At 43.0% G+C, this 23916-nt stretch overlaps 1 protein-coding gene and 2 long non-coding RNA genes across 4 annotated transcripts in view; 1 reads left to right on the top strand and 2 right to left on the bottom strand.

The window, feature by feature from the left end:
- The window catches only part of LOC108895762 (uncharacterized), a 34973-nt gene extending 16953 nt beyond the window's left edge, over nt 1-18020 (bottom strand). The window contains exons 1-5 of the long non-coding RNA XR_001963010.2: nt 17941-18020; nt 17295-17431; nt 9373-9458; nt 8710-8770; nt 6011-6092 (exon numbers count right to left, since the gene is read on the bottom strand). This is a non-coding gene — a long non-coding RNA (uncharacterized LOC108895762). The remainder of the gene's footprint in view (nt 1-6010; nt 6093-8709; nt 8771-9372; nt 9459-17294; nt 17432-17940) is intronic.
- On the top strand, nt 2261-23654 carry LOC108895723 (hyaluronan and proteoglycan link protein 1). 2 transcript variants are annotated; one of them, XM_018694619.2, is made up of 6 exons: nt 2261-2675; nt 15041-15175; nt 16687-16850; nt 17315-17513; nt 17952-18254; nt 18819-23654. In XM_018694619.2, the coding sequence occupies exons 2-6, from the start codon at nt 15070-15072 to the stop codon at nt 19106-19108; spliced, it is 1062 nt and encodes a 353-aa protein (XP_018550135.1). In that variant the 5' UTR covers nt 2261-2675; nt 15041-15069; the 3' UTR covers nt 19109-23654. The 2 variants fall into 2 exon arrangements, with proteins under 2 accessions (XP_018550135.1, XP_018550145.1); XM_018694629.2 differs by lacking the exon at nt 2261-2675 and adding an exon at nt 14387-14556.
- Nucleotides 18061-18907, bottom strand: LOC108895759 (uncharacterized). Its single transcript, XR_001963009.1, has 3 exons — nt 18833-18907; nt 18292-18370; nt 18061-18153 (listed from the first exon to the last, which is right to left on the bottom strand). It is a non-coding gene; the product is annotated as an uncharacterized LOC108895759 (long non-coding RNA).
- Nucleotides 23655-23916: the final 262 nt, after the last annotated feature.

Below are 23916 nucleotides of genomic sequence, written 5' to 3'. Positions count from 1 at the left end.
AGCTCAGAGGTGGTGGCAGCTCTTACAACACTTGCACCAACACCCACTGATTTTTCTTACTGGAGGAGAAGCTGTGCTCTGGACGGAGTGTGGGTTGAGAGGTCCTGGCTCATTTGCATACATACAGACACGAAGCCAGTGAAGCAAACGTAGCACAGAGCAGCTACGCTCATCAATCTGCTAACTGTTAATAGTGGACAGAGCATTTTTCTGTGAACATGCTGATCTGCTCAGAGTCTGTGCAGCTGCAGACTTGATTATAAAACATAAAATATGCTGCGTTAAAAAGCAGATTCTGCACATTAAATGTCAACATCAGAGACACCACCACCTCCCTGATGACGACGACAGGTGTGGAGGTGAGCTAACACCACTTGACTCCCATCCTCCCCCTGGATCCCAAACAACAACGAAGGTCATGGGACGACAGAGCCCGGCATCCTCTGACCTGCACCGACTCCTGAGGGAAATCTCTGGCTCTTCAGCTGCTAAATGCTGCACTGAGTTCACCGGCTGCTCTCTGAGTCTGTCGGCTGTTTGCTGCTCAGCAGGTGGAGCACACAGGCTTTTAAAGAGGTGTTTCTCTAATATAAAATCAGCAGAGGTTAAAGGTCCCATTTGGCAGCTTTTGTTTGATGCCATCAGGATATTTTTAGTGTTTGTAGATGTGTGGTTATTAGCTGGCTGTGTAAACGCTGTGGTATAGACATGTGATGAGTTGCATCAAAGCAGCCACAAACGTTTTACATACAAAGAGAAACAGCCTGGAAGTCTGAAACGAGCAGAAAGTAAATGGTACACACCCCGAAACAAACGGCATGTCTGCCACAGCTCACACTGCTTCTCACCTCTGTCCTTCTGTCTGGATTATTTTACTCAGACAACACCTAGAAAAAGACTATAACAAGGTGTTTTTAAGATAATTAAGGTCATTTCACCAACACTGACCAAGTCTCTGGAGGAAAACTAAAAGATCATTTTTCATTTAGTCATTTTACTCTCGTTGTGCTGTTACGTCCTTTATGAATTTGTCCTGTGTAACCCTGACAGTGTTCGCTTAATGTTTATTTTGAGACTAAACTGTTTGACATTTGGCTCCGAGCCCTCCCTCTCAGTCTTTAATGGACTGTTACTGTAATGGGACAACAGATGTGCTGGCTTCAGAGACAGTACAGAGAAAAAAGGAAGGTGTAGTGCGAGTGTCATTAATCAGATGAGGTGAGGCAGTAAGAGGGAGATAAGAGAGAGGGATGGAGAGAGGGATGGATGGATGGAGGGGGAATGTGATAATGAGTGTAATTAATTCTCGGGTGAATGTGTTGTGAAACACTCGCTGCAGCCTGTGGTTTGTCTGAAAGCAGACCAACCCAACACCCAGGAACTGTTCCTAATTAGACTAAAGGCTGGATTCACAGATGTAAACATAAGAAACGCTTCCTCTGGGGACGCGTCCCATTCAGCTCTCAGTTTCCATCGCTCGTTTTTATGCACATTTTCAATTTGAAGAAGAAAATGGAAATATCTCAATTTAAACTGAATGTTTTGGAGAAGTTGGTGCATCAATTAAAACTAAATGAGTTTGAAATATTTTTGAACCTGAGCCTTATTTTCTGTAAATGATGGACAGGGATAAAAGCACTGACACACTCAGATTGTTGTTCAGTGTCTGACAACATGATGAGAGGATTCCTACAGAGACAGAGTCAGATCCAGAAACAGCTCTATATATCTCTACCAGACTCCAGTAATCACTAATTTTATCTCAGGCTTGTGTTTACTTTCATGTGATGATCTTATTTATTTTATTGTAACATTTGGTTTTTGTGCAACATTTCCCTTAAACCACACAGTTTGTCCTCCTCAGGAGACAATAACGTAACGCTGACGTTAATGAAACATCTAAGTCGTTTTCTGGGAACTCGGCCTCATGACCAGAGTATTTCTAAAATCCTGGCTTCAGCTCTGCTTAGTTCAGATTTGGGGCAGTTTCAGGTGAAAGTTATCCAGATAATGCTGAGTAAACCTGCTTGTTGAAAGTGTGTTACTTTATTTTTCTTGTGTCAAATCCAAAGGGACCTTGTCATTTTATTGAAGCGAGAGCCTGGACGCAGCAGAGACCGGGGAGCAGCAGAGGCAACGATTTTCGAAATCAAATTTGTCATTACACATTGAGCAACAGGGGCTGGGGCCTTTGTTTGAGTCTTTGCCTGAACTGGGTGTGATGCTGAGATGTGTCACGGAACAACAGCTCAGACTCAGCAGATCCACTTCAGGATCCACTGCAGGGATGTGAGGCAAACGGCCAAAACCCTGTGACACAGAGGTGACTCCGCTATTTACTCCAGAACCATCTGAATCCACCTGAATCCACCTGGACGTCAATCTGCGGACCGCCCCGGAGTTTCGCGCACTTTTGCGTAAATTTCACCTGCGCGCGTCTCGGCGGCGCGCAGAGCAGACTCCTCTCATCCCCAACACACACACACACACACACACACACACGAGGCGGAGCGCGCCTGGTCGCCGCCACACTTCTCTTAGTTTGAGAGCACACACACACACACACACCGCCTGTTCCGTCTTTACCTTCACGTGCGTAACCGTTTTGCGCTTCAGTCCGCGTCCTGACCGCTGCAGAGCTGAGACTGTGACCGCAGCACCGCGCACCGAGCGAGGTAAAGTACTGATGTTTCTGTTGTTTCCTCTGTCTTTGGACAAACTGTTGCTCGGTGCAGTGATGGACGCGCTGAATGTTTCTATCATTGCTTCTCTTTCTTTTATAACATGTGGCAGGAACACCGACAAACGGCCGCGGTCAAAGCAGAGACAGAACGGATCTAATGTGGGATTAAAGTGCTGTATTTACTCACTGGGCTCCAAACGAGAATAAGAAATAATGTGATGAACCTTCAGCTCCAGAAAAGACCATTTAAACAGTAATTAAGATGTTAAATCACAACAGTTTAAGATCAGTCAAAAAACCGTCAGATTTTCTTATTTAACTTCCATGAAGGTTTGAATCATGGATTTCTTCCTGTGGTTTCTCACAGTATGGACTGATTTCTCTTTGTAAAGAATCAGCTGTTAGAGATGAATTCTGAGGGTTTGTAGAGATTGGATGAGATGTCATCAGATTATTCTCCTGAGTCCTGATCCAGGATTTCAGACAGACCTGGTGTAGCTGTGGTGCACGTTCAGTGTCACTGTCCTGCTGGAAACTGTTGTTGTTAAAATAAGAGCTGACCTGTTTTATTAGTTGTTGGTGGAGTTGATCATCACCATGTTAGACTGTAGCCAGGGGCTGGTGGAGTGATCTGGGGCCCAGACATGGAGGGCGCTGACCGCAGTGGATGCACTTTCAGTTTAGAGGTATTTGTACTTTACTTCTTTAGACTTGTACTGACTGATTATTGGCTGCAGCTGATGGTTCCAGCTTCTCACAGCAGAGGAGTTACTGTTATTACTGCTCAGGACAAGATGTCACGTTTTCTGAACCAAACGAGAAAAGAATCTGTAGATTAACTGATAATGAAAATAATCTTTACACTCTATTGTAATTACTTAAAATACTTTTACTTAAAGGTACCTCGTGGAGTTTTCGACGACTAGTAGCATGAGTGGTTTCCTGTTTTGTTTGCATCATGTACGAGCCCAGTGATGCACCAACAAAGGCAGTGAAGACGACTGTCAGTGCAGAAACATGGACGTAAACAGTAAACAACTGAAAATATATTTGGGATATTTTGGAGGGTGAGGTTTTATCATGTCTGTTAAAACATCCTGAGAAACACTTTAAGTAAAACTCTTATTTTAACGGATTGTTTTGGAGTTGACCTCCTGGTATTTGTCACTTTCACAGCTTTCACAGCTCATGTCTGCACATTTTGCACTTTTTATTATTTTATTGCTCTTTTACGCTCGTGTCATTTAACGCCACGTTGGTCGGGGTTAGAGGGAGAGAGAGGGGGAGGGGTCAGTAGGTAGAGAAATGACCGATGCCATTTGGTTTTTGTCTGTCACAGTATCACCACTTCTCCTCTTCTAACTTTATTTTATATGGACTATCTCTGTACAGAAGTCATATTTCATGCATCACAGTACTGTACAGTACGCTGTATCTGTCTCTGACTGTAGGTTCTCCTCACTTAACTGAAGCCAGTGACTCTGAACAAACAACCACATCTTCTACAGTGAATTTTTGGAATTGTTTACATTGACATTTTTGGATTTGATTGATCGACTTATTGGCCTGTTGCAACGTCCATCAGTGTCGTCTCTATAAACTGAGGTTTCACTTTCTTTCCTCAGACTCCGCTCGTCGCCCGTCAGCGCAGACGATCATATTTGTGACAGTTTTCATAGTTGTGGTCGACCACGTTGTGCAGCGGAGCCCCAGTGATTTAGAGCCCAGAACATCGGGGCTGTGAGCCACCCTCAGCCCAACAACCCCTCTCTGTGTGCTGGCTTAGACTTGGCGGCTCCACCCTGACCCCCACCCATTACCCCTGCACCCACCCACCCAGCACACACACACAGATACAGACTGTGGCCTGCAGTGAAAAGGGGGGCTGCTTCTCTGCACGGTCAACTTCAATTTGTGTGAATTAGTGTTGATCAGGAAACAACAGGTTAAATGAATCAGTGGCTGTGTGTATGTTTCTCTGTTGTGTGCAGGAATATGTGGGTGTAGATGATAATTAAGAGGAGGCCTCTGTTTCTGCCTCGTGAATAGAAGTTTCTGTCGTGTTGACTAATGTGTTTGCCATCTACTGGCTGCAGCTTTAAAGGCAGTGTTCCTCTAAATAGTCTGTGTGTGTTTTTTCGCCACTATTTGTGTAGCAAACAGCTTCTTGATGAAGGACACGTTTTTCTGAACTTTCCCCCCGTTTGACAGAAATATAAATGAAGCAAAAACATTTATTCAGGGTGAAAGTGTTTACGGACTGTTCACTGCTTAAACAAATGAAATTCAGATGAGCCACTGCAGCAGAGGCTGCTCAGGTTTCTGATCAGCATTTATCCACCGATAGGAACGATGTTGAAACAAACCAGGATCATCCTCTAAAGCTTATTCGAGTAGTGAGACTGAACGCTAACATGCTGGTGTTCAGCAGGTTTATCAACAGTTAATCATATTCATCATGCACCTGTTGTTCCTTCTAAGTCCTACACACACCACCCTGCTGCCTCAAATACTCGCTCCAGCACCACATGTGGATTCATCCACTGCTGAAAATAGTCCCCAGTAAATGCACTGTTCTCTTCTGTTTTAGTAAAGTTTGATAAAAACTACAGTGTCCAGCTGTTTGAAATTATTGGGTGTTATTTAGACAGGACTCAAAGTCGAATAAAGAATGCAAAAGTACAACACACTCGCCCGTGAATATACAGGAGCTAAAGCTCCATCACAGCCGGTTGTGAACATATCTTTGGTGCGACAGTTTGAGGTCCTGTTGGGGAGGTGACTGAGGAGGCAGAGGATCAGGATCCTGATAAGGATCCTTTGACCCAGAGCCTCGGGCCTTTATTCATGGTGCAAAAGCTCAGGAAAATCCACCTCCTCTTTGAGAAAAAAATGACACTGCTTTTTCGCCGAGTAATATTTGCCTTCTGTGTGAAAGTGCTCAGAACAAAAACAAGAGTTTGAAAAAATAAACTGACATGTATTTCATCCTCATCTCATGCTGTTTAGAAAGCAGGAAAGAGGAGGGAGAGGAACTGAGGCGTGACCCTGAAGCTCCAGGTATTTACCTGTTTCATATCACACGTGACATTCGGCTGTGACCAGAGCTGAACTTTAACCTCTGGCTTTCACCTCTGACACCTTGTGAGGGGGCATAAAGAGAAGATACAGCCCCACATACGCAGCCGTCTCCCTCTTTAAAACACAGAGTCACGCCGGGGATGAAGAACCAGATTAACTTTAAACTGTGTGGCTCTCCTCAGGGTCAAGGCAGGCAGTTAAAGGAGACAGCAGAGAGGTTCAGTGAGAGAAAGCCTCGTAAATTACCTTCTCACAGGGGGGGAAGGATGGGCCGGGGAGAGCGGAGGGTGAAGGGTTGAGACTGTCAGCTCCTGAAGCATCGTATATCCTGGAGAGGAGGAGAAATTCAAAGGTTTTTATCATCAGGACAGGATAATGTTTCTGCTCAGACGGGGATGTATCTGCCTCTGCATACTAAACAGGCAGAGATGAAGATAATGTCATCAAGTATTGATTTATAAATCTGAAATTTTGACCTGATGATGGCACTAGATGAAAAGATAAATGACCACCAAAGTACAGAGGAGATATCGCCTGAGAACCACAGGGTCTGTGCAAAATGTCTAACCTATAAATCAAGTAGATCTTGAGATATTTCAGAGAAGAAAAGTCACTTTTCCTCAGCGGCTCGCCAAGAAGTACTTGTTAACAGGAGACGTTCACTGTTGGTTTTGGTCTTTTCATGGTGACACTGGAAGTTTGCTGTTGAAAACTACATCCGATGTGTTTGTTAGAAATTCATACGGAGCGTCCTGATTGGACATCAGAGCCCTTAAAACTTATTGCCACTCCTGCTGCTGCACAGGCGACCAAACCTGCCATCACAGACCTACTGTGCTCCATACTGAGGACTCTTTGTAGCAGCCAAGGTGGTGTGACGGTGACGTAGAAATACTTATGTGTTGGTAGGCGGTGGACTGGTTTGAACCCACGCCTTTAACCACTGAGGAAAATATGTGTGGTGTTCAGTGAGGAAACTTACTGAGCTATTTGTGAATACCCCAGGCTGTGTGTACAGTTGATACCCCCCCTTTTTTTTTACCCCACCCACATACAAATACATGCAACCTCTTAACGAATGTCGGAGCCTGTGTGCTTGGCGAGGTCGGTCTGCTTTTCCACAGCAGGTTGTGTCACAGCTGCTGAAACCTGTTACAGCGGGATGTTCCCGGTCTGCTACAAAGATGCTGAATATAGCATCTTCTCCCTGCATCAGTTCCCAGCAGCTCAGCATGGAAAAGCTTTGTGAGGGAGGGAGGAGGGGGGAGATGCCTCAACACACACTAGATTGTAGAACAGCCCCAAAAATGAATCCTGTGTTTGGTTGGAGGGAGGAAGTTTCCATGTTTTTTGCAGCAGCTTTATTTTAAGAATGACACTGAATTTATTTTTGCTATTTTTACCCTTGTTTTCCTGCTTACAGGCAGAATTTTAACCAGGGTTTTGTGGCCTGTTTTACAAGAACAAAGGTGTTGATTATTTGAATCTCTGCAGCGACACTGGGGGGTGAACTCTTATCTGTTTATCAGGAGTATCAGTGTCAGCTGGGCGACCTGAAATGTTCTCCAGAGCTCTGACCGGTCGTATCACAGAGATATCAGAGAGGTAAAGTTTAAATTCACATCCAGATCATTGGTTTGTGTTTTTTAAGATGGTGACTTTTTGCTTTTTTAGGTTTGAAAATGTAAATAATGTCACCTACTGTTTTTAATGTGGTAAAACACAGTTAAAATGTAGGTTCCCAGAGGCCGAGTGTCCGTTCATGCCTGTTTTCTTAACAAAGACCTCCCCTCCTCTCTGACGTAACTGAAACAGAAACAGCCTGACATCATGTTCTTTCTGTGTTTTTCACCATAGATCAGTGTTAACGTCAGTAAGACATGTGTCTAATGGAATCCATACGTTTATCTCTCCGCCTGCTCGGCCCCTTATATCACATACAAACACTATGAAGAGGCCCTCTCTGGGTTTTTAGTCTCGGACAGTTAAATTAAACTGATCAGACCAGACCAACCAGTCAGTCTTCATCCTTTAGCCTCCTTAAAACTGAAAAATAAGTTTGAAAACTCCTCTGATAAGAACATAGATCTGACCTTTGTTTTTGACTCATCGCCTCAGTCTGGTGCATCAAACCCATCTGGGTTCATCTCTGTCCCCTGAGGCTGAGGGGTGGGAACAAAGCAACTACAGATGACGAGCATGGCGGCCATATTAGGAGCTTTCTCCATCAACCAAACACGACAACAATTAACAAACGTGATTAACGTCAGAGCAGTTTTCAGATGAGTAGAAGATGTTGAGGACTAACTGGTTGGTTTGGTAAATGTTCGTCTGGTTAACTCACGTGAAACCTCGTGTGTGGTTTAAAGACTGTAGGTGTTTTCTCCACCTGGCTTCTTATAGTCTCAGATAGAGTTTCACTCAGTCACAGGTCCCATCAGCAGATTTATGGAGTGGCCTCTCACACACACACACAATCACAAATATCTTTTATGGGTCTGTTTGGGTCAGGTCTTCCTGTCATGGTGGTGTATTATACACATCCTTTCACTGTATTGTGTTGTTGTCTTCCCTCTCTGTGACGTCTCCTCTGGGTCTCTATTGAACTTTAAGGCTTTTGGTGTTTCACACTTCATTTACTTCTCCCTCTGAAGGAGGGTTTGTGGGGGTCAAGTGGCCACTCGTCCCCGCTGCAGCTTCATCATAAGGATCTGTCAACAACAGCCTCAAAGCAGGAATGTGTCCAGTGTTTGTGGGAACTAAAGTTTAAAGCTTCTTCTGGATAAAACATTTGAAAACTCATAACTGGTTTATCAGAGGTTTGTGAATCTCCAGTCTGGACCAGAGGCCTTTACAGCCACTGAATAGATTAGGATCAGCAGCGGTCAGTTAGGGAGGGTGAAAGGTTATTATGCTACTTTACTGTTGATCTGTGCACGGCTCACCTTCTCTCTTCTTTCATTCACTGCAGTTCAGCTCAGTCTGTCTCTGTGGCTGTTGTTGGTCCTGGTGGTCAAAGTACAAACGTTACAGGTTACAAACTTTAACCTGGATTCTTACACACAACTACTGCACTAACCCTGCTCCTACCATGATGATACGACCTTCATCTGCTCCCATCCCGTTCTACTGTCTGCCACCGGTCCCTGACTTTTATTTGTTTTTGGACAAAGAGGATTAGTAGGACTTTGTCCTATCTGTTGCCATCCTTCCTCACTTCTTTGAGGCTGGAATCATGAGGGTGTGCCTCCTTGGCTTTAGCCTGGTAAAGTGGTCAATGATGGCCAACTCAGGATCAATAGTGCTGAGTCAGTTCTTTTCTACTCAAAGAAGTCCTGGGCCACTGCATCGTATGTGTTTCAGAACCCTGTCCAGACGAGTGTTTCAGCTCCATATTTACCTGTTGCAGTATTTAGACACTGATATTATCATCACCTAAAGTTTATTATCAGGTCATCATTTAATAAGAATATATCATTTCTCACATATCTCGCCTTTAGGACCACAAACACAAATATTATATTACAATATCCCATTTCACAGGATCACGATCATTTAAAGAAGTTTATCCCTCTCTCTCTCACACACTCACTCACACACATAAATACCATTTTCTGCAGTGGATTCTGGCTCAGTTTGCAGCAGCTCATCACGACCGTCACCACCTGCACCAACTGTCTGCGGTTTGTGGTCTCTGGAAAACACAAATGAATATAGATACTTAGATTGCATGTGTTTTTATCCCTGTGTAACCTGTGTGTGTTTTTAATGATGGTCATGTCAGACTTTACTTGACAGACCTGGCCGTCAGTTCACAGTAGGTGTATTAGTGGTGTAAAGCGGCAAGTAAGTTTGGCTTTGGGCCAGTTTTTTTCCTTTAGATGACTTTAGAGAAAAAATGCAGCTGGAATTTTCTGTGTTACTGTTCACATGTGGCCACAGTCATACATAAGTTTGAATTCTTCCCTGACCTCATGTTATTTTCAAGCCGGTTTGAAGGCGTTAACTGTAAATGATTAGAGTTTATCCAGATATGAGACACCTGCTAAAGAATGCATTTTCATGTGTGTTGAAGTTAACCTGTAATAAAGATGTAGCCACATTCAGGAAGTCATAAACAACAGGGGCAGTGATGGACCTGCAGTGCGAGCAGCTGTCCCAGAGGAGGATTTTATTAGAAATGACAAATCAGAACATCCTGTTTCACATTAAGATTTCTGGCACAGGTAACATAGAGGCCAAAGGTGACGGAGAAAAGAAGCAAATGGCTTTTCTCTGAGAGTTTGAAAAGAGAAAAGAGTTTGTGTGTGTGAAACAGTCCAGAAAGGAGCAGATGTGTCATTTATTTGCACAAAAAGAATGTGAGAATTAACCAGAGAAATGTCCCAACTATAACCTCAGAGTGTGTTGGGAAATGTTTGTGAAATCTCTTCAGGCTGTACTTGAATCCTCGCTTTGTTTTGTCCCTGAAGCGAGCTAAACAAGACGCTGCACTGAGTGCTCATGTCCTGCAAAGAGTGAATCATTCGTCAGTGACTGTTTCACTCAACATAATGAAGAGGTTGCATTTGAGCAGCTGTGAACTTGAAGAGTGCAAATTACACATTTGCTGCTGGTGGCACGAGTCCCTGGACCTGTCCTGCCTCGTGTCAGAGGTACAGGTCGGTACTGGTGGGGACAGGATGTGGTTTAGGTGTGTTTCCTGTTCACAGACCAGCAGGACAGGTGTGTCTCTTCAGGATAATGAGTCACTGTGATCGACAGCGACTTCAATGTGATAGAACATCTCGTAGCTGCACTGGAAAAGAAAGAGGTGCAGCTGTGGTTGGGAAATCAGCAGGTCCTGTATGAAGAAATCCAGGCTTTATGGAGGGGAAGGAGGAGTCGCCCAAATACTGGGGGACATGGTGCACTTTAAAGAGCAGTGCAGTGGTTCAGTGTTGAACAGCTCAGCAGAGGTCGACATATCCTGGTTCTTTGGGTATGAGTCAAACTCTAAAAACACTTAATCCTACATTTCCCACAATGCAGACCCTCCCAGACACATCTATCAACCACCAAGACCCCAAACCTGACAAGTAAACTGACTTTCGACATGTACAATCAGTGGCGTGCCTCTGATTAGACTGATTAGCTGTTCAGTCATTTTGCAGAAGGTAATTGGACCATTACACATCTGTGTGTTTATCATTTGGAGAGGAGGTTTAACGTCATGTAAACATGGATCTAATGGACCATATTACGGTGCAGGATTGCTTCTCTGGTCTTAACAGAAACTGTAGAGACTAAATAAAAGAGCACGACCAAACAAGGAATGGAAACTTGACGTGTTTGTGCCAGCTGAGCTTCTCTGTGATGGTTTAACCTGAGAGGTTTGTTCTCTCCTTGTAACTCTAAATGCAGGATGTTTAAAGTTTACTAAAAACCTGTTCTTGTTAACATGAGTGTGGACCCTAAAGGAATAGTTTATCAAGCAGCATCAAAGTAAAAATGCTGAAAGTGTTAGAAGCCCATGAAGGCGATAGCTGCTTATCTAGTTTATTTAACCTCAGTGTGGAGGCAGTTTGGTTTTGTTGTGAAAACACATTCATGCATTTGTTATGTTCGTTTTCTGCCAGAAAATTACATGACGTGTTTGAGTTTTGCCAGAAATCTGTGAAGCTTTTGACCCCACAAAGGAAAGAGGCCAAACCACCACGTGTGAATGATCCGAGTGAATTCAGGGGAAAGAACTGATGTTTTAGGTTTAAAAAACATGGAGGCCACAAAAGCCACAGGGGTGTTTCCTTGTAGCTGGATCAGATCAAGGTCAGATCACCACAAACAAACTGTTCCACAATTACAAGAATTAATTCAGCACTCAAGCACAATAACCATGTTCAGATCAGCCCAAACAAGTTTAGACCGAGGAGGAAAACAAGCCAGAATCTGGTTCAACCGGAATCAACAAGTTTGAAAATGCCTCGAGTCGACGATCACACCAGGAGCTCCATGAGACTACAAAGTGGCGTTTGAAATAAAAGCTAGCAGCATGTGTAGCAGTTTAACATTACCTCATTTTAGTGATTTGCTAATTAGCATTAAACACAGAGCACAGCTCGGGCTCAGTTTCATGGTAATCCATACAATAGCTGTTGTGATGCTTCGATCTGGATCAAAGTGGGAGACCACCTGATTGACTTAACTGCCTCTAAAGCCATGCTGCTAATGTGGCTAACAAAAACCAGGAGGTTCTCACTGATGTCATTTGATTTTGGTGAAAACTGTAACAGTCAACTTTGCCCTATAATTATAATAATAAAGGCGCAGTATTTCTTCTCCATCTCTGTTTACACTGTCAGATGTAAAACTCCCACACATACCAACACAGACAGTATGTATGTGTATACACAAACCGCTGTCCTTTCAGAATAAATCTTCCTCACCACAGTATTGATGTATTTATGAGTGCATGTGTTTGCGTTGGCATCAGACTCCCAACAATCAGGGACTGGGAGGGGTCCCACTGTTCTCTGCGGGACAATAGAGTACTTCAGCTCCAACTGCAAACAAATCTTTACCAGTCACTGAGTCTGATCTCGTTCCAGGGATTCATGTCGTCTTGCTTTCCTTGGCATTGAATGATAAATCTCAGTATTAGAGTAAAGGTTTTATTTTTACCTCTACTGAGTGCATCTTTCACCACTGTTCTCAGGTTTTCTGTATAATCTGTCTGAAAACTGACAGCTCTAATTTCTGGGGTCATGAGGAATCTGGGACAGAAACGCAGCCTGTGGATCAAAAACATGGAGGAAAGATGAAGATTAAATGGTTTCTTTCCCTCAGAGGGCCTCACACGTTAGACTCTGCAGACACAAACTGTTAGCGAGATCAAACACCTGACATATGTCCTCATACCTGAACCATCAGTGTCCTGTTTGAGGACAAACAGGTGACCAACACACACACACACACACACACACACACCTGGCCTATAAAGACTTGGCCTTGTTTACCCTCCGCACAGATGGAGGCTGAGGAATGCTGTGACACATTTAAAAACTGCTGTGATCACTCACACACACACACACACACACACACACACACACACACTGATGACGACTTCTCCAGGTGTAGGTTCTCCGTCATAAACAGCAGAGTGTACTCACAGCTAACGGAGCTAACAGAGCTAATGGGGCTAATGGAGCTTGAAACTTCGTTCCCCTGCATCATTTTTTGCTGCTGCAGAGTCCTCTAACCTCCTCCACCTCCCTCCCTCCCTGCTGAAGCCTTTTTTTCTTGCTGTATCTCAGTGTCTTCACCTCCCTCTCCTCTATTCTCATTTCACACATCACCTGCTCCCCTCGTGTCCCTGCAGAGAACAGTCTGACTCAAAAGTTTTTCTCCTTTTTAAAAAGGACATATCACATCACATCTTTCCCCACACTCCACCTACTTATCACTGCACCCCCCATCACCACCATCACCACGTCCCGGTATGCATAATGACTATTTTCAGGCAGGGAGGGGTAATACGTGATGTGTGTGTAATTGGCACAGTGTGTGTGTGTGTGCTGCAGAGTTATTCTGCTGACTGCAGGAGCTCCACCTGGCAGAGGGGGCCAGCGCATCAGCAATTTGGGATGGAGTGAATGAAGATAAGGATGGAGAGGAGGGGGTGTAGAAAAAGGGATCAATCCAAATGACCACTGCTCCACACACATACAATCCCTCATCTCATACACAAGCCTCAAAAGAAACGCTCACACACACACTATGGAAGTCCAGGGCTGCCAATATTAAAGTGAAACTGATCGTGTGCATGATTTGTACGTTTGTATTTTTCAAGATGAAAGCTAAACTGAAAACTGAGAAATACCTGAGTGTTTTTCTGGCATGACGCTGCCGTGCTCTTAAAGAACAAGGTTAGACAAAAATCAGGTTAGGCACGATGTGTTTACGCTGCTCTGAGGGTTTATAAATGCAATGATGGCAAGCAACCATCACCACTACTCGCTCCTGGCACAAAACTACATTCAGCAGCAGAGAAAACGTCGATAAACAGCCCTTTTAAACATCACTCGTCACTAAAATGTGTGAATCAAACTCCTGTTATTTAACAGCATGAATCTTGTAGACTTTTCTAAATAAGCTTGGCCTCAGCTCCGTCATCAGGACGAAGCTGCAGTGAACTGTGAAGGTCACGGCGCTCATGTTCTTTCGCGGCGACTACACCACCTGATCAGAGCTGAAAGGTTTTACACTCAGGTCCATTCAGATCCTCTCAGATACTGGACATACTGACACAAAGACCTGAGACCGGTGAAGTAAAACGAGACCCTGATCTGACACACTTGAGGCCAAAGTTTTAGACATACTGACCTTGGTTTTACTTTGTTGTAAAGCAGCGGTGCCAAAGGAGAATTCAGCAACTATGAAAGCAAGAAAATGATGTTTTGTTTACTGGGATCTGATCTGAGTTTTTGTCTAAAATCATGAACACACAAAAAGAAAATTAAATTTGATTAACAAATGAATTTCATTCCTGGCAGCCCTGAACTTCCATAAAACACATCCCCAAAGTGGAAGAGATGGTGAATCCCGTTCTGTTTGGGATGAGTGTGTAGAGGATGGGCTGCAGTTTGTGTGTGTGTGTGTGTGTGTGTGTGTGTGTGTGTGTGTGAATGAAGCCTGAGGTGTGGGGGGTGACGCTGCATTGTGGCACAGTCTCGCTCTGAAGTTGTGGACTGTCAGCGTCACCGGGACATGCTGCCTCCTCGCACTGTTGGATGACAGAGAATATTTACTGCACAGTACGTACGGTGTCCACTCCTGCGGTGTGTTTTTCATTTATGTGTTACTCCGAGTGTGTGGTGTCCTCTGTAGCTTCTCATGGGACGTCCAGTCTGTGCATCAAGGACAATTCTAAGGGACGTTTTTATTTATTTATGTTTTTACTCGTATTTTGAGACTGTTCAACAACTCTGCAACGAGAATGTGTGATTTTTCATTTGTGTTTTTGCCTGTAGATAGTGTCAGTGTCAAGGATGCAGGCTGCTCTGCACTCCCATCGTAATTACACAGCTCTGGGAGGGAGAAACAGCACTGCAGATAGAAACACTGTATAATGCCGCTCTGAACTGAGCTGCATGCAGAACGTTGCAGAACTTTCCTTTCTCTGTGTCTTGCACCCATAGTGTGATATGACCACAGAAAAACTCTCTGCTTAGCATCATGTTACTGCACATTACTATAACACTGTAACCCCTCCCCCTCCCTCTCTGTGTGTCTCTGCAGTGAGCAGACCCCCAGTTTGGTGAGTGAAGATGATTCCTGTGCTGATCTGTGTTTTGATTTCACTGAGTGTAGCAGACAACGACTTAGACACCCTGTACCCTGATCTGGAGCACTCGAGAACCATCTATGTCATAGGTGAGTGGACGTTCACTGTGACAGTGCATTCACACAGACACGTGTCATACAGAGTTTTGCAGAATCCACAGAGACCCTCTCCCAGTGTCCTCTCCTGTGTTGCGTTCATGACACTCACTCTGCAGTGTCATTTGTTTCCTCAGTTTATCAGTGTGTTCTGCTGCCGTGGCTCAGTGATAAGGCTGCTATGTGGGGGATTATTAGCTCAGTGAGATACAGTTATCTTTCTCATTAAGCTGTCAGATGAAAACTTTGTTTCTACGTGTCAAGATTTCAAACACAGGGTTTTAAACACCAAAATTAATTCCATTTTGTTTTCTGTTCTCTATTGTTTTTCCTAGGACCTTAATATTTTTATTTAAAATGATAAAAAACAGAAATTTAACTCAGGAAAAAGTGAAGACATGTAACACAACCAAAATACTGACAAACTAAGTAACTACTAAGGGAAAATAAACCAATTGACAACTAACCAAGAGCTTACTACCAAAAATAATTTAAGATTAACTACTATCTAATAACCAACCTAACTGGCAAAAAACTAAAACTAACAAGTAGCCAATAACTTAATAACTTAGTTACCGACTAACCAATAAATGACTGATAAATAACTAGTTTCAATTTAACTAATTAACTAGCAATTGATTAAAAATTAACAAATACAAATCTACCACTTAACTAATAACCAACTAACTACTAACTAATTAAAACCTGACACAAATGACTAAAAAGTCAAATAACTAACCTAAAACCAACTAAAAAATGAACTCGTTAGTTGACTAACTAACTGTCCAGCAGTGGATGAAATAATCTGAGTGAAGCCTCGGTGCAGTGTAGAGTTGAGGCTGCAGACTGTCAGTGACACTGCTGTTATGAAGCTGAAGAAGCAGTTCAGAGGAAATGCTAACGACTCACAGTTCACAACATAGGATCAATGTGCTGTTAGCTGTTTGCTCAGTCAAACTGAGAGACACACTCATGCTTATGCAGCAGACAGTAAAACGCTGTGGTGGTCGGACGGCAGACAATCTGAAAACAGTGGGTATGTTCTCATTTAACTGTCACTCAGCTCTTCCCCTGGCAGGTTGTCAGGCTCTAGGACGTCACTTAATTGTAATTTATAGATGTGTTTCACCTTGGGAAGCAGAGCTGCACAGATTCAAGCTCCTGAGATAATGGTGCTGAGAAATTTGATTCAGGAATTCATGTTTCCCTCAGGATGAGCTGCAGTAACTTTGATGATCCTCTGATCCACATTTTAATTTGTCCAGTACATTTCTTTATGACCAAATACCTGCAGAACTTTCCCATCAGCCTCAGCTGTACTCTGTGTGTAGGGCTAATTAGCAAATGTTAGCAGCAGCCTCACAGAGCCACCAGCATGGCTGTAGAATATTAGTCTTGTTAGACTTTGGACAGAGTCAGGCTAGCTGTTTCCCTCTGATTCCAGTCTTTGTGCTAAGCTATGCTAACAATGTCTTTGTGTTCCTAACTGTGCCTCTGTGCTAAAGAAAATGGCCCTCGACTCTCGGTGGTGGCAGAACAATCTAAGGTGGTGTCGAGGCGAGGAGGAAACGCCACTTTACCATGCAGGATCCAAAGGGACCAATCACTGGCTCCTAATCGCAAGATGAGGATCAAATGGACCAAGCTGACGTCAGACTACCTGAAAGAGGTTACTGTTTATCTTATTAATTATAGATTTATCTTACTATCAGATTTATTTTATTTATAAATTAATTTAAAAGAATGTGACACCGGTTTTCTTGTGGATTAATCTCAGATTTTAGGAATGCTTTGATAACTTCTTCATTTGTTTGTATTTTGAATTATTTAAATTTCACTGGTTGCTTTGTATTGTTCTGCACTTTCTTTTCAGTTGGCTCAGTACGCATTCAAATTTTCATTTATTGTGAAAACTGAACTTCCAGAATAAAAAAGATGGAACTTTAGATGGATACCACTCTCATAAAATATGAAGCTACACCTAGCAGACTTAGCTTAGCATAAAGACTGGACACTAGCCTTACTGTGCATTTTACAGGGGTTGTGTTCAGAACTGTTTCTACAATCTTTAATCAAATGTGGGTTGTGTGAAACTCTGGTATCATGAACTCACCACTCTTCATCTTGCTCCAGGTGGATGTTTTTGTTGCCATGGATTATCACAAAAGGAGTTATGGCAGTTTCCATGGACGTGTCCACCTACAAGGTTCCTCCCCCATGGACGCCTCTCTGGTCATCACAGAAATCACCCTGGAGGATTATGGGAGATATAAGTGTGAAGTTATTGATGGGCTGGAAGATGGAACGACAGTGGTGTCTCTTGACCTTGAAGGTACGACATCTGGGTGAACTGAAAATGGGAAAGAATGAGGATGTGGCCATTTCATAAACTGTCTAAAAATACAATGTCTATAAAATGTCACTGTACTGTAAGGGGCTGGAGTCAGACTAAATTTAGCTCCAGGAGCAGAGACTGCTTGGGGGAATGTCAGGAGCGAGTGTGTTTTGTAAGCACAGTGTACATCAGTGTCAGAGCAGCTTCATTATGTCTGAAAGTAGCTGTAGACATTAGCCATTACTGTCTGACGCCACGCTGGCACTGGGCTGTCAGAGAAACAGCTGTGCTTACACTGCAAGACGTGCTTTCACTATCAGTCATCAGGTTAAATAAGAAGATCGAATATAAAGCCCAGAGGATGAATCCCAGCTTTGTCTGCTAACTGCAGGTCATCTATCACATCTCTTTTTCTTTCCCCCACCTCTTCGTTAGGTGTCGTCTTCCCGTACTTCCCCCGCCTCGGCCGCTACAACCTCAATTTCTACGACGCTGAGCGGGCATGTCGTGACCAGGATGCCATTGTTGCGTCCTTTGACCAGCTGTACGATGCGTGGCGGGGAGGGATGGACTGGTGCAACGCCGGCTGGCTGAATGATGGTTCGGTCCAGTATCCCATCAACACACCCAGAGAACCCTGCGGAGGCAAGAACACAGTGCCGGGCATTCGCAACTACGGCGTGAGAGACAAGGACAAGAACCACTATGATGTGTTCTGCTTCACCTCCCACTATAAAGGTGAAGGACAAGATTATGCCTCTGTGTGTGTATTTACCTTTAATTAACCAGGTTCCTTAAGACAGTAATCCAATAAAAACCAGCAGGATGATGGATCAGACCACTTTCACTATTGGCTGAACAAAGAAAAGTCACTCAGTGAGGTTGCCATGAGAACCTTTGTGTTTGACATGTAATTTCATTTTTTTAATTTCAAAATGAAAATTGAGTCTTTGGAAACTGCAGTGCATGTCAGCTGGAAACATGTAATTGTAGGGAAAGGATAGCAATACTAATTTTCATAAAATGATCTGTAGATATTAATGCTTCACAGAGGATCAATCCTATCATCACTGTACAGTGTCATCTGCATAGATGAGGACTTCTTCATTGTCTAAATTTTCATACACAAATGGGTTTTTAATAATGAACACTGCAGCCTTGTTACTGGACTTAAGATTATTATGTATTCTTTTGCAAACATGGTATCTTTTATATTCATATAATAATAGTAATGTAATAAATAAAATTATATTATTAGATTTTAATTTTATGTTCCTGTTTCTATCTTTAATATCTTCCTAGGTCGGTTCTACTACCTGATCCATCCCTCTAAGCTGACCTATGATGAGGCAGTCAGGGCGTGTCAAAAAGACGGCGCTCAGATCGCCAAGGTCGGCCAGATGTATGCCGCCTGGAAGCTGCTGGGCTATGACCGCTGTGATGCTGGCTGGTTGGCTGACGCCAGCGTCCGCTATCCCATCTCCCGTCCCCGCCGGCGCTGCAGTCCAACAGAAGCTGCCGTGAGGTTCAGCGGCTTCCCCGACAAAAAGCACAAGCTGTACGGAGTGTACTGCTTCAAGGGCAACAACTGAAATACAAACACATATGCAAACAACCTGCAAACACAAACATACACACATTAGCATGCACACACACACACACACACACACACACACACACACACACACACACACACACACACACACAACACACACACACACACTCCAATGAACACACTAGCAGAATGAAAAAGAGACAAATTTTGGAGGTATGAACAAACACATTCAAACTGTGATGCTTTATTTCATGGAAACCTTAAGACATTATTGTCAGACAGTCATGTTGTTGCTTTGTAATCTGGGACCTGATACTCCACAAGGGATAGTTTACACATATTTAAGGTTCATATTATTTAATCAATGCCTTTGAGAGGGGTGGGTGGGTTGTTGTGGGGGGTGAGGGTTGGAGGATATCACAGCTACAGCCATACTGTCATTCAAGAATGGACTAGGCATGTCATGTAACAAGGAACGACACGTCTGAACTGAGAACAGTTTAACAGCGAAATGTCTCATGGTTGGACTGATACTTTGGGCACTTATCTTGTTTTGTTCAAGACCAGGAACAACTACAAAGCCATGAAACTCAGCTGAAAACAGACGAAAAGAAAGACCGCTTAGATCCTCTGATACTTGTCAGATAGGAATGCAAGCCTAGCACAACCAAACTGATCTTTGCTGTCCATTCTTAACAAGGTGCTACAACTGGTACTTTGTACTTCATCATATCGTCCAGTATTTTAGGTTTTTATACAAATGTGTTGGACCAAACATCAGTCTCATCACTAAAATGAAGAAAAACAAACATCCAACTGTTAGCATTGTTTTCTAAGTATGTAGAATGTGATTATCTAGAAATGTCTTTCTGTTAATGACTATTTTTTAATATACTGTAGAGATATTTACATTATTTTTTGTCTTTCTGGCCAAACTATCCGAGTCTCTTTGGTTTACATAAAACATATAACAACAGTGGTAAAAATACAAAAATCCACAGTCCTAAAGAAGAAGAGATTAATTTTGCACTGAACATATAGAGGATGCCTAGAAAAGAAGACAAGGCAAACAATAGTTCGCCCTATCCAGCAACAGAAAATGCCTGGCATAAATAAAAACAGTACTGTGCTGCAGAGTATCCTTACTCTACAAGCCCTTTGTGGCTGTATCTGTTTGGCTTCAGCTTCAGAGCATGAATTAGCTTCAAGCACACAGCAAAGCAGCTCAGTGTACGCCTACACACATTCTATCTAGCGCCTTGATAAACTGCTATTTTTGATACAAATACTGTAGTTTCTTATAGTGAACGAGCAAAGCCAAGGCTAGCTTCATTAGTGACCTCACCGCTCCTAATGGAACTCCACAAATAAGTGACAGTGCTGACTTTGCAAACCCTACAGGAAAAACTCTAAAATGTTTTATTTTACCTGTTATCCAGAGTTGTAGGTGGTTCCGCGGTACCACAGAAGTCTGTTCTTCCCGGAACGATAACGTCTTTGCCCAAAACCAAGATTCAAATCTGACATTTCCTGCTTCGTGCTACTCTTCCTCTTTGCTAGCGGTGCTATATGGCAGGCTGCGATAGCTAGCAAACTCTAGCTAGCGCAGTCCATGGAAATTTTGGATTTTAAACGTTGGTTTTGCTCAGGGCAAACATTTGAACAGTTTTAATTTCAGAAACATAAACCACGACGAAAAATGGAAGTTGAAAACGTTTTTTTCAAATACAAAAAGCAAGATAAACAAAGCTAACAAAGTAAGCTTTGAGGCTAAAAAAAAAAAATAAAAAACGAAATGATAATGTGAAAGAAAGACAAATAGACATTAATTTCTTAATGTTGTAGTGCAGTCTTACCGGTGGAATCACACATTGAAGCTCCTGACTGGTAAAACAGCTCCACTGCCCAAAACTTTTGCAGAAGTAGATTTAGCTGTTTGACATGTTAGCTAACATGTTAGCTAAGTCAACCTGCTTAAAGAACCAGCACAGACCAGCTTCAGCTTGGTCGCTGGTTTTAGCTGCTCTGTGTAACCAGTAGCCAATGTCAACGTTGAGTATCTCGCTATGAATCAATATTAATACTTTCTAAAGCCTGAACTCATACAAGGTAGGTTGAGTGGGTAATTGTTTTCTCAATGTTTGTACGGTTTCCCTTCAGACACCGATGAAGTGGTAGCAACAACATTCGAGCGCGTTAATGCGTTAACACATTCGAACGCTTTAACAAGTTGAGAATGTTCGAATGTGTTAAAACGTAACGTGTTAATACGTTCGAACGTGTCACGGCGTTAACGCGTCGGACGCGTCGACACGTTCGAATTTGGGTGCTACCATTTCATCGGTTTCTGAGGGGAAACCCTACATATGTACAATCACTGCAAGAAAAAATACAACTCCCACTCAACCTACCTTGTATGATCCATGCTCCTGCTATGATTGGTCCGACCAAGTCTTGGAAAAAAATTAAAACAAATTCATGAACTATGCGCACTTAAAATCTGAACATTTGAAAACAAAGCAACAACAAAACAGCTGAGACAAATATGAAAAGTTTAAAAGTAAGTAACATAACATAATCGTTGGTGTTTATAGGCTACTAAGAGGAATAAGTGCAGTGTCTCATGTTGGCTGTCAACATCTAAATCTTCCTCTCAGAGTTCATGTCATCTAATGTTATAAGGTGCTGGTCTCAAGCTCATTCTGGGCAGACAGTAAACATTGTTGAAGATTCAAGCCATTCCTGTGTAACAGGTAAAAAAAAAGACCTGTTGAGGTTTACGTAGGGAACACTTAGTGACCGAGTCACAGAGTAACCTATGGAGTGCTGAAGTCACTGATGGGACTAAGCCAGGTCCTGAGTGAGCATGGTTTTCCTGGCAGCGACTGGCTCCCTGATTGCTATCTCAGCTCTGCAGGACTCAGCTCTGAACTGGCCAACCTGTCTCTGGGCTCAGCGATCAGACAGAGCAAGCCTGCAGCCAACCTGCACCAGCCTGCTGAATGAGACAGAAATACATCAAAAATACCAATAAGTCTTGCATGGAGGCACTGAGGGGCTTCTTCCATGTAAGGGTATCAGAGGGTAAATGGTGCACATTGATCAAGTGTAAGCTCACTGCACACAGTCCCAGCTGGCCCACATACTGGTTTAGGTCATCCACTTGGACCTGCAGTGTTAGCTTTACTTGGCTCCACCTTTGACAAGCCACTGAACAATCAGACTCCTGCTACACTTATCACTGAAGAACTGCTGGACAGACTAAGAATAACTTTCTGTAATAATTAGCCATAGACGATGTGGGAAATAACATTGTGGTTTTACAGAACAACAGCTGTGAAGTAAACACAGTTCTGAGGAGTCCACTGCAGAGGAAGGAAAAGATCTGTTCCTTTAAACTTGTATTATTTTCCGTTATTGTAAACAATTTCCAAACAATGTTAAGAGTTAGAGAAATATTTTGACATTCTGGGGGGGGGGGGCAACTTGTTTTTATGTTTCCGTTTGTGTTGGATTAAAAAAACAAGATGTAACATGTTTATGTTAATACATGTAAAATTTAGAGCGCGGTGCAGATTGATACCAAACTCATGTCTGTCTGTTAAATATACGGCTACAATCTGCAGCTGGTTAGCTTAGCTTAGCATAATGACCAGAAATAGTGGGAAACAGCAAACGTAGCTCTGTCAAACAGAAACAGAATCAGTCTATCATCGTATATAAAACTGACTTAGCTGGTGATTAGCTGGGTTTTTGCATGAATTAAACAAACAGGATACAGAGTGTTAATTAGTGAGCTCTAGTGGTGCAGATAATGGATTTTTTGCAACTCTGGATATGGCCATGCTAGCTGTTTCCCCATGTTTCGAGTCTTTATGCTAAGCTAAGATAATCACCTGCTGGTTTAAGGTCCATATTTACAGTACAGACATGAGAGGGTATCAATCCTCTCATATAATGCTCAGCAAAAAAGTGAATATGTATATTTCACAAAATGTCCTTCAAAGCTTTAGGCCTGGATCAGACTACACAATTTTTTTATCTTTCATGATGGTCTCCATGTCAGATTAGACAATCATAGAGCCAGAAATTCCTGCCACATTTTGGTCAGGAGACTGGCAACACTGCAAGCCTGACCCCGAACAGTCATCAGTCACGTCCTTGCGCGAAGGAGGGTCAAGAAATTCTAAACAGGTGTTGATATAACCCTCTGTCATCCTTCTGGTCAGTGTGAATTTGTCATAAGAGATGTCACACTGGGCAGGAAAGTACAAAAAAATCTTGGGGCGTCCCAGAAGCCACATCGCTGTTCTTCGATTCTGTCAAAGTGCGAGGCCTGTCGGTTGTTCCCAACGTTCATATTCAGGTCCAACGCTGGGAATTTGTTGGCCATGACAACACTGTGTCACAATCTGGCTGAGGTTGTGTAGTCTGATCCCGGCGTTAAAGAAAGGCCAGATCTGTTGGCTTTTATTTTGTGTATTGTTTGACTAACTTCATCAGGAGCCTTGTGAATAACTGCAGCATACAAGGAAACCTTAGGGACCCAAATACAAAAGGACAATAAAACAGTACATAAACTACGACTCTGTCTGCGTCTCTTTACACAGGGCTCACTGAGTTCACCGATTATCCAAAATACGTCACGACATCTTATGAGAAATCACACTGCAGTCGCAAAAGAAAATAAAAGTCAGCAAAGTTCATGTCGGCTGGAGCCGGACTGTAATTGACTTTAAGATGGCTGTTTGCAGAGGGTGCCAGGTGCAGTTCCTGGGTAATGCAGTAATGTGCTGTTTCCAAAGGGAGGGGTGCTGCTTACACAAATGTTTTCCTGACAGGAAC

This window comes from Lates calcarifer, linkage group LG9, assembly GCF_001640805.2.
Source record: "Lates calcarifer isolate ASB-BC8 linkage group LG9, TLL_Latcal_v3, whole genome shotgun sequence".
NCBI lineage: Eukaryota > Metazoa > Chordata > Actinopteri > Centropomidae > Lates > Lates calcarifer.
The sequence above is the reverse complement of the archived record's forward strand: the minus strand, read 5'-3'. Positions and strand labels throughout refer to the sequence as shown.